The 15,888-nt window shown below is 47.0% G+C and overlaps 1 protein-coding gene across 1 annotated transcript in view; it reads left to right on the forward strand.

Moving 5' to 3' along the window:
• The window catches only part of Itpr1 (inositol 1,4,5-trisphosphate receptor type 1), a 306,399-nt gene that overhangs the window by 155,644 nt on the left and 134,867 nt on the right, over nt 1–15,888 (forward strand). The window contains exons 25-34 of the mRNA XM_071605917.1: nt 1,537–1,675; nt 2,307–2,365; nt 3,183–3,344; nt 3,434–3,604; nt 4,060–4,122; nt 5,474–5,611; nt 8,334–8,459; nt 10,929–11,129; nt 13,225–13,476; nt 14,751–14,876. Coding sequence (XP_071462018.1) covers nt 1,537–1,675; nt 2,307–2,365; nt 3,183–3,344; nt 3,434–3,604; nt 4,060–4,122; nt 5,474–5,611; nt 8,334–8,459; nt 10,929–11,129; nt 13,225–13,476; nt 14,751–14,876 — 1,437 coding nt within the window. The remainder of the gene's footprint in view (nt 1–1,536; nt 1,676–2,306; nt 2,366–3,182; nt 3,345–3,433; nt 3,605–4,059; nt 4,123–5,473; nt 5,612–8,333; nt 8,460–10,928; nt 11,130–13,224; nt 13,477–14,750; nt 14,877–15,888) is intronic.

The raw sequence follows: 15,888 nt of genomic DNA on the forward strand, positions 1-15,888 counted from the left end.
CAGGGTGGTGTTCAGAATTGTGGGGAGCCGGGCTTTGGGGGACATTGTTTTCGATGGCATTATCAGAGAAGGCTTCTCCAGTGAGATGTCACCATCAGAGACTTCAATGAAATGAGGAGCTGGCCTTGCAGATATCCAGGAAGAGTCTCAAGACAAAGAGCAAATTCAAAGATCCTGAAGTGGGGGCAAATTGGGGAACAGGTTGTTCAGAGGCAGACAGGAGAGGGTGGATCAGGTGGAGGAAATGCCCGAAATGCTTTTGGATGTTATGAGTTCAACAGTGAGCGACTCAGGATGCCTTCTGTGCGCCTGCTCTAACCCGAACCTGCTCAGAGTCTTTCCATTTGGAAGATGACTTTGTTCAGGAATGAAAATCACCTACAAGGAGCAGAAAGGGGGAGCACAGGCGCAGGGGTTTTGAGCTGTAGTGAGGCCAAGAGGGTCACAAACCCAGGACAAACCCTCCCCTGTGCACGAAGTCTCTGGCTTTTGCCTCTTCAAGGACCTTGCTCTTGGAATGGTTCCCGGCCATTTGTCAACAAGTTCTCCCTCATTCTGTGATGGTTTCCATGTGCCATGCAAACTTGCTACAGTGTCACAACTTAAAAAAGATTACAGCAAAAATGAAATCCTTCTGTTACCAGCAGTTGCTCTTGCCCGTCTTCCTGCCTCTCTGCGTCTTTACAGCCAGCTCACCCACAAGAGTTCAGTGTGTTCACTCCTCCTGTCAGCCGCCCGGGTACCCCGTAACCCATTCATGCCGACACCTACAAGTTACCATCGTAGTGAGTTTTGAAGCTCTGGGAAGATACCAAGTGGAGTGTACAGCAGTCGTTTGGAAACTTAGGGAGTCGGGAGGTAGGCCAAACAGCTGTCTCTTGGAGAGGTGACAGCTCTGAAATGGGGTCAGGTTGCCAAGAGGGCTACCCAGAAACAAAGACTGTACGGAAGGAAGAACGTGAGCTCCTTCAGCAGAGCCAGCAGGCTGATCTTTCTTTTTTGACCTGAGCAGCCATCCTGGGAACAGTGACTCTGCTGGCGTAGAGGGTGAGGGAACACAGGACGTCAAAGAAGAGGGAGCCCAGGGGTCTGTTCCCCAAATCAGGGGAAACAGCCAGAAACATGTTGAAAATATAAACCAAGCTCATACTCAGTAGTAAAAAGAAAACTGCTGTCAGGGCTCCAAAGCAGCCAACTTTACTTTCCCCTGTGTTCGGCCCAGAGATGGCGGTTAGCAGTGGCTGAGAAGTCCTGCTTCACAGGGCGGAGCAGGGAGAGGGTGATGTAGCTGAGTGAGTTGCCGGATGCTGAATCTCCCTAGAAACTAAGGTGATGTGGGCCCACTTGGTGTGTCCCGTGGAAGTTCTGCTGTTGTTAACGTGACTTGAAATCTAGGCCAAGTATTTGCCTCGCTTAGTGCTTAAGGGAATTGGTGCAGGTAATGCTAGGCTCTGCCCGAGCACAGTGGCTTGGCGAGGGGCTGAAGGTGGCTTGTTCATGTAACCAACCTGTTTCCGTTTCCACTTCCATCTTTAGTTCATTTTGAACGTGAGGCTGGATTATAGGATCTCCTGCCTCTTGTGTATATTTAAGCGCGAGTTTGATGAAAGCAACTCCCAGACCTCAGAAACATCCTCCGGAAACAGCAGCCAAGAAGGGCCCAGTAACGTGCCAGGTTGGTGATCCCAGAGTGGGTTTCGGCCATAGAATGGGACCTGGGAAAACTAGAGATGCAAACGGTGTCTTCTAGAAAGGAGTGTTCAGTGGGAGTGTTTTTGAGGACAACTGTACTTCAGATACATGGACCTGAGACTGATTCTTTTGGGACAAGAGAAATAATGGAAAGACCCCACATTGCTTCACTGAAGGATCTTATCTCCTCCTGTCTTGGGGACTTGAGAGCCGAGGTTTTGGTGTTGTGGTTACCTACAAAGTCCCCATAAAACAGAATAATGAAAAAAATAAATTTCCGAAGAAATGTCAGTGTTATGAGCAGTTTTACTCATGTTGGAAGTTTTTTCCTGCCCAGGAAGTAGTGGAGACAGGTTAGGCAGAAGGTTGTGGTAGGAAAAAATCCCCTGCCAATCCCACGCTTCCTTGGGTGAGGTCACCACACTCCCCTTCAGCACAAAGAGAAGTGGCAGCAGTGAGGCTCTAGAGGGTGTCCCCTGGGTTAGCGTGGCCCCCCACCTGGGCAGTGGGTGATTCCGGAAGATGTGGGTTAGCCCCGCAGCTTTGCCCCGCTCACCTTTTGAGAGGTTCACCAGCCACGCACGTGTCTCAAGTTACATTCCTTAACTTTTCAGGGGCTCTTGACTTTGAACACATCGAGGAGCAAGCGGAGGGCATCTTTGGAGGAAGGAAAGTGCACTTTCAGTTGCTGTGTCGTAGGTGGGACCGGGAGGTGGAAGGCCACTCTTCTTCAGCTCCAAACGGCTTGTCCTCGGCCACATTAATAGCTACTTAATCTCTGGGCTCTGCCTGCTTTGCTGATCTCTGTGTTCTTAGTTCTCACACACTATGAGGTGGCCTGTGTGTGTTTCTTGCCCAGGAGAGAAAGGATTTAAGGAGGTGTCCCCCCAAATGCATACATTGCAAAATCATGTTTAAATGAGAAAACTATGTTTAAGTGAGAAAATAGAAGCAAAAGAAACAGGGGACTCAAAACAGAGCTTCTGACCACCACGAGCTTCTTCACTGGTGGGCCGTGGTGTTAGCAATGCAGCAAGGAAACACTGTCTGTTCCTTGTTCCTATTGTTGAATCCCTCCTAAAATATCACAGTACTCAGTTTTGAATGAAAATATTATTATTGTTGTTGTAAACGCGTACACCTGCCAGCTTAGAATTTAGCATAAATACCCCATTCCATCATTCTTATAGTAACCCACATTGGGGGGATTATTTGTTGATGCGTAATAGCCTCCTCCCAAAGCCTTGAGGATTAAAAAGCTTAGAGTTTTGTGTGGCTCAGGGGTTTAAAAAAAAAAAAAAGTTTGACAGTTAAACAGCCTACTGTCCCCTCCCCTCATGGAATAGTTGAAGGTGAAGTAAGTTTTTTAGCACTGAAGGAGCTAAGTCCTGTGAAATGGAATAGAGGGTTGGAAACCTGTCCAGGCCGGGTGTGAGTGAGGCCTCCGAGGCTCACTAGGCCTCTCCTCTCCTGTGTGCTCCTGCAGTGAGGAGAACACCCCACTGGACCTGGACGATCATGGCGGCCGCACCTTCCTCCGCGTGCTGCTCCACCTGACCATGCACGACTACCCACCCCTGGTGTCCGGGGCCCTGCAGCTCCTCTTTCGGCACTTCAGTCAGAGGCAGGAGGTCCTCCAGGCCTTCAAGCAGGTACCTTGCGTGGCCGGTGGGTGTGTGGTGTGTGACTAGTGGACTGTGTCCATTAAGGCCCATGCCGCTAACACACTAAACTCCTCAAGGTTCAACTGCTGGTCACCAGCCAAGATGTGGACAACTACAAACAGATCAAACAAGACCTGGATCAGCTGCGGTCCATCGTGGAAAAGTCTGAGCTGTGGGTTTACAAAGGGCAAGGCCCCGACGAGACCATGGATGGTGCGTCTGGTGAAAACGAACATAAGAAAACCGAGGTGAGAGAAGCATGGGTTAGGGCACCCGGCAGTAGGACGGGCCTCTCAAAACAAGGACACTCCCTGTTCTATCTATAGATACAAATGCAGATTATAGCTGGGCTTTATTTGTAAAAGTTTTCCTTGTTAAGACACGAGGGTGGCAACTATTCTCCTAGGAAAAAAAGGTACAAAATCAAAGGTGAGCTGCATCTCTAGGCCACCCAGAGCCATGTAGGGAGACCCGGATGTGGAGGGAATGTCTCTTCCTGACGCCCCAGGAATAAACGTGTTCTGCAGCCAAGGCCTGGCATCCTCTTCCTGTTGAATGTAGATGTCTTAGGAGCAGACCCACCATGGCTGTTGGAAAATAGCACAGAACTCCTATTCTTTGATGAAAGGTTGTGCTCGCCCTAGCAATCCCACACTCGCCCGAGAGCTGTGCAAACCAGAGTTGTGTTCCTTTTGGTCCCTAGGAGGGGAATAAGTCAGAAAAGCAAGAAAGCACCAGCAGCTACAACTACAGAGTGGTGAAAGAGGTAAGCCCTCAGCCTTCTCCCTTCTTTAATCCCGCAAAATAAAGGCAGAATGGTCTCTTTTATTATTTTTAATTTTTTTTAAGCTGTCAGTGGGCCTTCATTTATGTATATGTGGTGCTGAGAATCAAACCTAGTGCTTCACACATGCTAGACAAGCCCTCTACCACTGAGCCACGACCCCAGCCCCAGAACGTTCTCTTTGATAAGTGGGTACTAACACACAATAAGTGGGGAGGAGGGGAGAACAGATGTTCACTGGATTAGACAGAGGGGAAGGAAGGGCAGGAAGGGGGATGGGAATAGGGACGACAGTAGAATGAATGGCCTTAACTTTCCTGTGTTCATACGTGAATACATGACCAGTGAAGCTCCATATCACGTTCAACACCAGAATGGGAAGTTATCTGCCATGTATGTATAATATGTCAAAGTACACTCTACTGTCAGGTTAACAAAAAAAAAAAAAAACATTCTCTAGGGAGCTCTAGTTAGTGGTGGTCAGTTGAAGGCAGGAACGCCTGCGCTTTCTTTTTCATGTAAAATTTAGCAGGAAGAAAGTAGAGCTCATGGGCCGAATGCCTGTGGCTTTCAGCATCTGAGTTTGAACATGCCCTGCCATTTCTTTCTTGTGTGGTCCGTTCCTCACCTCTGAGAGGTGCAGCCTTTTTATAGGCACCCCGTGTTCCTGAAACTTTGCAGTCAGATGCAGGATTAGCTGGTGTGATGGTCAGGTGTGTGTCTCCACACCATGGTACCCACCAGTGACAGCCACAGCTCTTTGGAAATCTTTACATGAGGTGGTTCAGAGTTGGCAGGTTGGGAGCTTTGTGTTTTTGCACCCCAGAGCAAACTCTTCCTCCGTTCTCAGCAGTTGAGGCCTGCTTGTAGGATTTGCAGTGATCCCTTTGAAACTGTCCCGCTTGTTCTTGAAGCCATAATCGGCTAATTCTGGAAGGCACATTCTTGATCTTGCATGGGTTTGGTTTAATGCAATTGACAGGGATGCTCTAGGCTGGATTTACCTTGTTTTTTTGGGGGGGTTGGTGGGGGACAAGAGTGGTACCAGGGATTGAACTCTAGGGCACTCACCCGTCAAGCCGCATCCCCAGCCCTATTTTGTATTTTATTTAGAGACAGGGTCTCACTGAGTTGCTTGGCACCTCACTTTTAGCTGAGGCTGACTTTAAACTCGGGATCCTCCTGTCTCAGCCTCCCGAGCCTCTGGGATCGCAGGCGTGCACCATCGCGCCCGGCTATTTGAGGTTTTTAATGTATTGTGGTCCCTTCCGCCTGCCTGTCCTGTGGTCTTTTTCTAATTTCTGGTTTTCTGAGGTTGCTTCTTTTCTCCCAGATTCTGATTCGGCTCAGCAAGCTGTGTGTGCAGGAGAGCGCCTCCGTGAAGAAGAGTAGGAAGCAGCAGCAGAGGCTGCTGCGGAACATGGGTGCCCACGCCGTGGTGCTGGAGCTGCTGCAGATCCCCTACGAGAAGGTGAGCAGGCCCCTGGCTCGCGGCTGCACTCCCAGGGGGATTCCTCCAGCCCTTCAGGTTTGGGAATCATCCTGCACCATTTTTAAGATTCTCTGATGGAAGAAGAGTCCATTTATTCTGATTCCCAAGCCACATTGCATAGACGTGTGTCTATCAGGGGTCAGCCCTACACCTACAATGGGCTGGGCCTCTATGGTTTCATTTACAATACTGCAGTAGCAATGTAAGTGTCACAGGTTGCTGAATGCTGATGGGAACATGGGACTTGCCCATCCTTGTCATCTTCTGGGTGCGTGTTTGAAGTGAAGACACTTGGATTGAGGTCTTCTGTTTGGTTGCTATAGATGGTCCTTGCAGTGGATGGAGACTGGGTTTAGGGAAGCAGGAGCCTAACTCCTTGGCATCTGGTTTGCTGCTGCTCAGGCCCTTGTGAAAGTATTCACTCCATTCTGCAAGAGCCAGTGGGGCTTTGTGCTATGCCCATTTGACAGCAGAAACTGAGGCTTGTGCAGGTTCAGAGTCCAAGGGCCACAACTCAGGTGTGTCAAGTTCACCAGTGGCTTCAGAGAGGCTAGCTTGCTGGTGAAGAGGCCTCTGAAGAGGGCTCGCTGTCCACCGAGTGCTCACAGGCTCTCCTTAGTTCTTGTGGTCCTGCAGGTGAGACGTGGTGTCATTGGCCCACTTTAGATGAGGAGGTTCAGGGGGATCCAGAAAGCCTCCCCCTCAGTCACAGGGACCTTGAGAATCAGCCAGGTTGGGCCCAGCTTTCAACAGCCACAAGTCCAATGTAAGCTCAGTGCCCCAATAGGACAGTGCAGCCTGGAAAGTTTAACTTGCAGTTAACATGGGTCATGTGTCACTCAAAGTCTGGCTGCCAGGAGGACCAGAAGGGTACTTCTGCCTCCCCGTGTGGGATTTTGCCAACCACAGCTGGGTCTCCTAATATCATTGGTTTCCCTAATGAGCAGTGGACATCTTCAGAACAGCATCAGTCTCCATGTACCCAGACAAGGTTGCAGTCTGTGGTTTAAAGGTGTGTGTGCGTGCGCTTGTTCACTTTGGGATGGGCACAGAAATCCCTGTGCATGAGTGGTGTACAGGGAGCCCACCAACAAGGAACCCTGTGAGATGTGATGTCTTCAAAGCTTATTCGCCTTATAAAAATCTGAATTCAAGCCCGGTAGGCTCTTTGGTGCCTTGAGCACCTGGAGATTGCTTTTCAGTGGGCAGAGGCAAGCGTGGTACTATTGAAGGTTCCCGCGGCAGCAGCTCTCTGTCCCGAGCCCTCCGATCTCTTCCAGCTGGAAGGTTTGCCGCCTCTCCATTCCCACTGGCAAGAGACAAATGTAATACCCGCTCTGTCATGCTGGGACTTGTGATTCGGATCCCTTATCATTCTCCTGTTGTTGTTCCATGATCAGAGCTGGTCACTCAGATTCCTTCTGTCACTTGTTCCTGGCAGGTATGTCCTGTTTTCTCCCAGGGTTATTTTTTTAGACCAGAGGTGACAAAGCCATAAACATGGGCCAGATGCAGCCCACTGTTTCTGTAGGACACGTCAGAATGATGGCCACATTTTGGAATTGTTACCTGAGTACTCTCTGTACTTGATTTTGCTCCTGGACCCACTAAGCCTGAAATATTTACTGTCTTGCCCTTTCAGAAAAACTTGGCTGACCCCAATCTAGTCCAGAACCAATGGCCAACATGACGTGCTTTTAGTATTTGTTTTACAGATAAGGAAATGGGCCCAGAGAGGTTATGTAACTTGCTCCAGGTCACATAGCAAGGAAGTTATCAAGCTGGGATAAGAACTGAGGAGTTGTTTTCCAGGCCTGCATCCTGCACTCCCCACTCTCCTGCCTCTGCGATGGGACGATGGATGTGACATGCCTTGGGGAGACTCTTGGGGGCTGTAGGAATCTGAAGGACGATTTCCACTGAGGGACTTTCTGTTTTTGCTCTCTCAAATGTTTTCTAACTTAGAATTGGGCAGAATGACCATTGGTTTTATATAATTGTCTTATTACAGGATATTTAACTTTTTGCAAACTGATGTTTTAAATGCAGGAAATACTTTTGTTATATAGAATGAGAACCCCATCATCTTGTCTGTGGAGAGTCACATCATGATGCATGTGCAATGCTCAGGGAAGGTACTGTCCCCATTTTGCAGAGGGGACTGCTAACTCCTGGGTTTAAACAGCATGCCTGAGGTTACCAGGAGGTGTGACAGGTGCACTTACTCCCGTTTTTGACGTACCCACTCCCGTTTTTGATGCACCCTGCCCTGTTACCTGCCTCTGGAGATTAACATGCCACTGTAGGTTGGGAACTTAAACAGATGAGACCAGGAGCTGTGGAGAGGAGCGCTCACCAGCTGGGAGGAGGTCGGCCTGGCCTGCTCTCAGCCGTTTTCAGAAATGGGGTTCAGAAGGTTGCTGGGCAGCGGAATCCCGGGAGCTTTCACCCCATTGCCTTTTTCCTGAATAAAGTCTTTTCTGATTGTGCCCTAAGGCTACTGGGAGAGAATTCGACTTATGATGAGGCTTAGATAAGTGACTGGCTGCCTCTTGGGGCAGACCATGCAGCGCCTCAGCATTTACCCACAGCCAGCCCTCAGCGGGGGCCTGAATTCTGCCTTCTTGGGAAGTGTTGGCGTGGAAGCTGGTGTCCTGCCTGGCCTGGTGATCAGTGCTTTCTGTGTCTGTCCCCGCCACAGGCTGAAGATACCAAGATGCAGGAGATAATGAGGCTGGCTCATGAATTTTTGCAGAATTTCTGTGCAGGCAACCAGCAGAATCAAGCATTGCTGCATAAACACATAAACCTGTTCCTCAACCCAGGGGTAAGGCTGGAGGCCCGTCTGCAAAGCTGTTGGGGAGGGGGCTGGAACAGCTTGTCCTTTCACTGTTGTGACTTCTGGGACTTGTAATGCAGTATTCATTCCAAAGGGGAACATTGTGACCAGCTGTCAGGAGGACATAAATATTCCCCCTATTTTGAGGTTAGGAAAGGGGGGTACATGGGAGGGGAGAAGGGAGGAAACCACAGATGCAGAGGAAGATAGGTTTCTCTGTTTTTCCTAATCATCTCTCTTATTGTATCAGACCTAGCAATATGGAAATGCCAAGTCTTACTACCTAGCCAAATGCATAATATATCTACAAAAAACATCTGTATTCCATGTGATTTTGTTCATATTTAAAGAAATATTAAATATGTGTTACACATTTAAAAATATAAATATATGACATATGTATTACATATTTTTAAATAGTACTTTATCTTGCATTTCCTTTTTTAAATTTAACACACAATGGCTCCCTTTGGAAATCAACTCTATATATTTTTCTCATTCTTTTTTCCTTAATCTTTTTAATTTTTAAACTTTTTAAATTAGTTATACATGACAGTAGAATACATTTATGCACTGATATATCTTACATAGATGGGATGTATTTCTCATTTTTCTGAGTGTTCATGTTTCAGAATCACATTGGTCATGCAGTCACATAGATACATACAGTGATAATGTCTGTTTCCTTCTACTACCCTTCCTATCCCCACATTCCCTTCTCCTCTCCTCCCATCACTCCCTTCTACCTAATCTAAGGTAGCTCTGTTCTTCTCTAGTGCCCCCTGCCTTATTGTAAATTAGCATCTGCATATTAGAGAAAACATTCGACCTTTAGTTTTTTGAGATTGGCTTATTTTGCTTAGCATCCATTTACTGGCAAATGGCAGAATTTTATCCTTATTTTTTCTCATTCTTTTTATGGCTAAGCAGAATTCCATTATATGGCTATAGCTTTTTAAAAACCATTTCTATATTAACGGGTAATGAGGCAATTTATAGTTTTGGGCTTTGTAAATAATACTGTGGAAGGACATCTTTGTACATGAACATAAACAGAGTATTGCTAGAGGTTTCCAGAAAAAAAAAATGTTTGCTGGATTGTAGGATAATATTACTTGTTTGCCTTGTTAAGAAAAAGAAAAGGCAAAAGATGGAAAGATTGAGTGTGGAGGTGCACTCCTGTAATCCCAGTGGCTCAGGGGGCTGAGACAGGAGGATCACAAGGTCAAAGCCAGCCTCAGCAATTTAGTGAGACTCTATCTCAAAATAAAAAATAAAAAAGGACTGGGCATGTGGTTCAGTGCTTAAGTGCCTCCTGAGTTCAATCCCTGGTACCAAAGAAAGAAAAAGAAATAATAAAAAGATTGAAGTCCCTTCCTCACACCAAACATAAAACTCAGTAACTCTGTATAAAGGGTCCCAGATAATGCTACTGAAAGATAACATGAGAATAACTCATGACTGTAGGAAAAGTAAAGTTTTCTTAAACAGTGTGCAAAGATCACTGATTATAAAGGAAAATACTAATAAATTGGAGTTAAAATTTAACTTCTGGTCATCATTCCTAGTGGCAAGCCAGAGGACGAGACAAGACATCACATTGCACTTGTTCAACAAAGAATTCATATGCAGAACATGCATAACCAATTCAAAAAGGTCAATGAGGGAAAAAAAATAGACAACCCACTTGTAAAGACTGGCAAAGCTCTCGAACAGGGTCTTGTTAGTAGAAAATGTTGAAATGGCCAATAGATAGGACGGCATGCTCCATATCATGAGTTGAGTCATCAAATGCAAATTTATCTGATGCATCTGTGTACTGTAAGAAAAGACTACGATTTAAAAGTCTGACGATACTAAGCACCCACAGGAATGTGGAGTAGCAGTATTGTACAGCATAGATGGTAACACCTTTTCCAAAGCTTCTAAAACCAAACATATTCATATCCTGTGACTTGAATTCTACTCTTGGGCATGAACCCAAAACAAATGTGTGGCAGTCAGATCATGGGGTGGGTGTGGAGAAGGCCTGTTTCTCTCTGTCGTCCATTGAGGTGGGTGCTCTTGGGTGATTCATTTTTCTGTGCACTTATTTATCTTAGGAAAAGTTGACTAGCCAGGTGCAATGGTGCACCCCTGTAATCCCATTGACTTGGGAGGCTGAGGCAGGAGGATCATTAGTTCCAAGCCAAAAGCCAGCCTCAGCAACTTAGCAAGGCCCTAAGTAACTCAGTGAGACCCTGTCTCCAGAAAAAAAAGGTCGGGGATCTGGGGGTGTGGCTCAGTGGTTAAGTGCCACTGGGTTCAATCCCTCATACAAAAAAAAAAAAAAGCACAGGGTGAGACAATGGAACAGGAAGCCTCCCTGGGGGTCACAGGCCTCCCTCTGGCTGTTCTCACTGACCTGCACCTGCCTCCTCCTGACCGTCCCCATGCTCTCGTCCCTCCCTGCGGCAGATCCTGGAAGCCGTGACCATGCAGCACATCTTCATGAACAACTTCCAGCTCTGCAGTGAGATCAACGAGAGGGTGGTCCAGCACTTCGTCCACTGCATCGAGACCCACGGCCGCAATGTCCAGTACATCAAGTTCCTGCAGACGATCGTCAAGGCCGAAGGGAAATTTATTAAGAAGTGCCAAGACATGGTCATGGCCGAGGTGATGATCACACATTTCTGGGAAGCTCCATCCATAGGGATGTAAAACGGGTTTGGTCTTTGCCACGTGGTCTGCATCCTTGGCAGGAGTCCTGCGGGAGGGTAGCTTGTGATGATGGTGTGCGTGTGGTTTTATGTCTGGGGCCCCGGCAGGAGTCGGATCCAGGTTTTCATTTCAGGGAAGCTGTTAACTCTAAGAACATTTGACTTGCATTCCTCTGAGAGGACAAAGGAAGAGGAACAGTGAACCAAGAACGTGGTGCATGAGGCTTCAGTGTGGTTAGGGGCCAGGAAGCCAGTGGAGCTTTCCTGCTCACGGATGATGACTTTTATCTACAGTTACCTGAATCATTAGCTTGAATTTTTTCTTTTTGGTACCAGGAGTGCTTAACCACTGAGCCATATCCCCAGCTCTGTTTTTGTATTTTATTTAGAGACAGGGTCTTGCTGAGTTGCTTAGGGCCTCCCTAACTTGCTGAGGCTGCCTTTGAACTCAAGATCCTCCTGCCTCAGCCTCCTGAGCTGCTGGGATGACAGGTGTGTGCCACCACTCCTGGCTGTCTTATATCATCCTGTCGAACCATGACTGCAGCATATTTAATCTTTTCACCTTAGAAAAAAGGTCTGTCCAGAAGGGAATCCTTTAAAATAAAATCTCTGATGATGCCGACTCAACTTGGTAATGCTTAGATTTCTACTTTTGTGATTCCGGTGGCAGCAGAATGGTGTGGTCAGGAGAGTGGGCTCAGGAGAGGATAGGAAAGCTGGCTGAGGCGCTGTCCTGGCTGAGTGACTTGGTCGTGTTACTTGGCACCTCAATGAGCGTTCCCAAGCGGTGTTCACTTGAAAGAGTCAGTATGTGGATTAAATGAAATAAAATGACAATAATAGCTAACATCTACTAGAAGCCTGCCATATTCTGGAATAGGCAGTAATCTACTTATTCTACACAACAGCACCCTGAGTTAGAGATTGTATTTGTTCCCATTTTTATTTATGAAGAAACGGAGGCACAGCAAGGTTAGGTAATCCATCTATTTTAGTCAGCTTTTTCGTTGCTGAGACTAAAAGACCTGACAAGAACAATTAGAAGAGGAAAAGTTTATTTGGGGGGCTCAGGGTTTCAGAGGTCTTGATCTATAGACGGCCGACTCCATTCTTTGGGGCCCGAGGTTAGGGCATCATGGTGGAAAGGTGTGGTGGAGGAGAGGAGCTCAGGACGTGGCACCAGGAAGCAGAGAGAAAGACTAAGCTCACAAGATACATTCCCCAAAGTCCCACATCTTACGTAGCCACAAGCACAGGTCAGTTAATTCCTGTTGGTGGATTAAGGCTCTTGCAACCCAGTCATTTCACCTCTGAACTTTCTTGCCTTGTCTCTCACATGAGCTTTTGGGGGACACCTCACATCCAAACCGTCACACCATCTGAGGAGTTTATCTTGATATCTGGCCCATAGAGCATGAAGGTTAGCTGTGGATAAATAAGTAACATGGACCTTCTTTATTTTGACCCCTGGGATCTTCTGTAACTCATCTCGTGCTGAGGCAATGTCTTGTCTTAGATTTACGAGGAACCGTGTCCTGGGGGCACGTTATGAACAGGGGTCCTCAGGCTCTTTGATGAATGTTGAAAGGAAAGGTATCTGACAGGTGTGCACCACATATCTGAATTGGAAGTGCATAATCTGTGATCGAAGAGTTAAGACATTAGATGAAAGACTTGTAAAGATACTGGTTCAGTAAAACAAGGAGATGAAACATTTAAAACAAAAAAACCACAGTCTCATTAGGTTTGGGAATACAGGTGCTAACTTGCAGTCTTTCTTTCTGCCTGATGTGTACGTGGTGTAGAGACCTTCTTGTCCCCTAATTTTTTTTTTTTTTTTTTAAGAGCACTGTGGTGTTTCTGTATCCTGGGAGTAAAAGGATCATTTAGGAGATTTTTAGTTGATCAGTTATGTGAATGAATGAAAGATCCAGACGAGTCTAGGAATACAGGTCCCACGGGTTTGGGAAGGTAAAGGCCAAGACAACATGCCTCTTTCTGGGCACATGGAATCTGGTAAGGCTGCCTGACCCCTGCCCTTTCCACAGCTGGTCAACTCTGGAGAAGACGTGCTCGTGTTCTACAACGACAGAGCCTCCTTCCAGACTCTGATCCAGATGATGCGGTCTGAGCGGGACCGGATGGACGAGAACAGCCCTCTCATGTACCACATCCACCTGGTGGAGCTGCTTGCTGTGTGCACCGAGGGCAAGAACGTGTACACAGAGATCAAGTGCAACTCCCTGCTCCCGCTGGACGACATCGTCCGCGTGGTCACCCACGAGGACTGCATCCCTGAGGTGAGCCAGCCCAGCCCTGAGGGACCTCCCCAGCTGCCTCCATGTGGCACCTGGGGCCGTGGTGTGGTGGGCCATTGGTGGTGTTCAGACCTGCACTCATTTTTCAGAAGGATACTGTTCTGCTGGGACAGCCACTTCCTGGGCGTGAGGTTGGTGTGATCGGAACACAGGGAAAGTCACTTTCTCTCTGTCCCCTTCCCGGGAGGAGACAGCCTCAGCTCTGTGGAACTAGTTCAATCAGTGTGCAAAGAGGCTGTGCCCTGGGCCACCACCTTGTACATGGGTGGGGAATAGAGTGAGATACAGGTCACATGAGTGTCCCTGAGCTCTGTCCAGGAGGGAATGCTTTAAAACTCATGATAGAAATAATGAACGACCATTATGAGAAACTTAGAAACAGCAGGTAATCAGAAAATCAAAGTGACCCAGAATCCCACCCCTTATCACTAGTAACTGTTAAAATTTGAAGTTAATCCTCCCAGACCTCTTTCTTTTTTTTTTTTTTCCTTTTCACATATATTGGTAACAGAAAAGTGGATCACACTGTATATATCTTCTCTTTGTATATTTGAAAAGATAGATTCTTAGTTTATATTGTAAACTAAAATCATGTGTAGCATATGATGCATACGAGATATTTATACTAGTATGTTTTTAGATGTCAAACACATATCTGCTTTTATTCAGTGCTGAGGATTGAACCCAGTGCCTCTCACATGCTGGGCAAGTGCTCTACCACTGAGCTACAACCCCAGCCCTGAGATGTAGAATATTCCTTTAAGAAAACATTCTATCACATTTTTCGTGTTTGCTCTTTTGGGGTGTCCATCTCATAGCTGCTGCTCTAGATATTCTTCTTTGATTCAAGCATTGCAATCACCTCCCAACCCAGGCCACCTCTTCAATGGTACCTTGTCACGAACACATGTTCTTAATGTCTTTATTAGTGCATCATAACGATCCATGATAGGTGGGTTAATTTTGACATGTTCATCATTGCACATGACAAAATTGGCTCCATTTCAATCTCAATGAGAAGTTCTTAATTTTGATGTGGTCAGACTTGTCGCCCCTCCTATGGTCAGGGTGTCTGCTCGGTTCTTTACCTGGAGGTCATGAACAACCTCGCTTCCTAAAGCTTGTGCTTTTGAATTTTATAATCATACACTGGGGGTCTTAAAAAAATGGACGGATCCTGGCCCCAGCTCCTCACTTGGAAGCTGATTCTCTCCATCCCCCAGGACAGTCCCCCAGAGGCGTGTTTCTGCCTGCAGGTTAAAATCGCCTACATTAACTTCCTCAACCACTGCTATGTGGACACGGAGGTGGAGATGAAGGAGATCTACACCAGCAACCACATGTGGAAGCTGTTTGAGAACTTCCTCGTGGACATCTGCAGGGTGAGTCTTTCCGGAACCCAGGAGGCGGGGTAGTGAGCGTGTGTCCCACTGGCCGCAGCCCTGTGCAGACATTTGTAGGGAAGAGATGCCTGCGGCTCTTCTCTCACGTCTCTTTCCTTCCTGTCCTTTTAACTGAGAATGGATGTGAGTGGTCAACCTCCGGGAAGATGGGTTGCCCTGCCCCTCACAGCTGGGTTTGTGATGATGGCCTGGGACACATCAAGATAAAGCCCTTTCCTTGAACATCCGTCTGTGCTTGGGGACACCTCCCTGAACTTGAGCCCAGCCTGGTTTTGAGGGTCCCGCAGAGCCTGTCACCTGTCTCTGGCCTTCCCCACCCAGGGGCAGGGTCGATCTCAGGACACTTACGTGGTTTTGACAACGACCTTAGTATTTATTCTCAATATCTCCCAGTTTGAATCCCACCAGTCCAGGGTTCGGGCTTAGACTTGGGGGTCTCCTGGGTTTCTTTAAACCAGGCCTTTTAGCTCTTCTGTAAAAGGCCAGTCAGTCTTGTGGGTTGTGTCCGTGTCCTGAGAACCAGGGGGGTGGCTGGTGTTCCAGTGAACATCATTTATTCAGATGGCCGCTGGTCCTCGATCTGCAGAGCCCTCCGTTAAATTGTTGAGAAACGTGTAAAACCATTTCTTTACCTGATTCGACAAATGGGTTCTGACACCGCCTCGTGTTAAGATTGTAGCATGACCGTCTGAGAATGAAGCTTGATTTTTTTTAATCCATTATTTTAAAATTCTAACCAATGCTATATCTGAAATTATAGGACTAATAAATCCAATAATCAGACGTAGTCTCCAGTCCTATAAATGGCTAATCTTACTCTAAGCAGCAAAATTTAAGTAGGCTACAGGGGAAACCTCAGGTGTCTACTCACTCTAAAACCTACGTGGTCGGTGGTGCTGACCTGTGGCACACTGGTTTTTTAATATTTTTTTTTTTTTACTTGCCGATGGACACAATCCCTTTCTTTTATTTATTTATAGTCATGTGGTGC

This window comes from Marmota flaviventris, chromosome 20 (assembly GCF_047511675.1).
Source record: "Marmota flaviventris isolate mMarFla1 chromosome 20, mMarFla1.hap1, whole genome shotgun sequence".
NCBI lineage: Eukaryota > Metazoa > Chordata > Mammalia > Rodentia > Sciuridae > Marmota > Marmota flaviventris.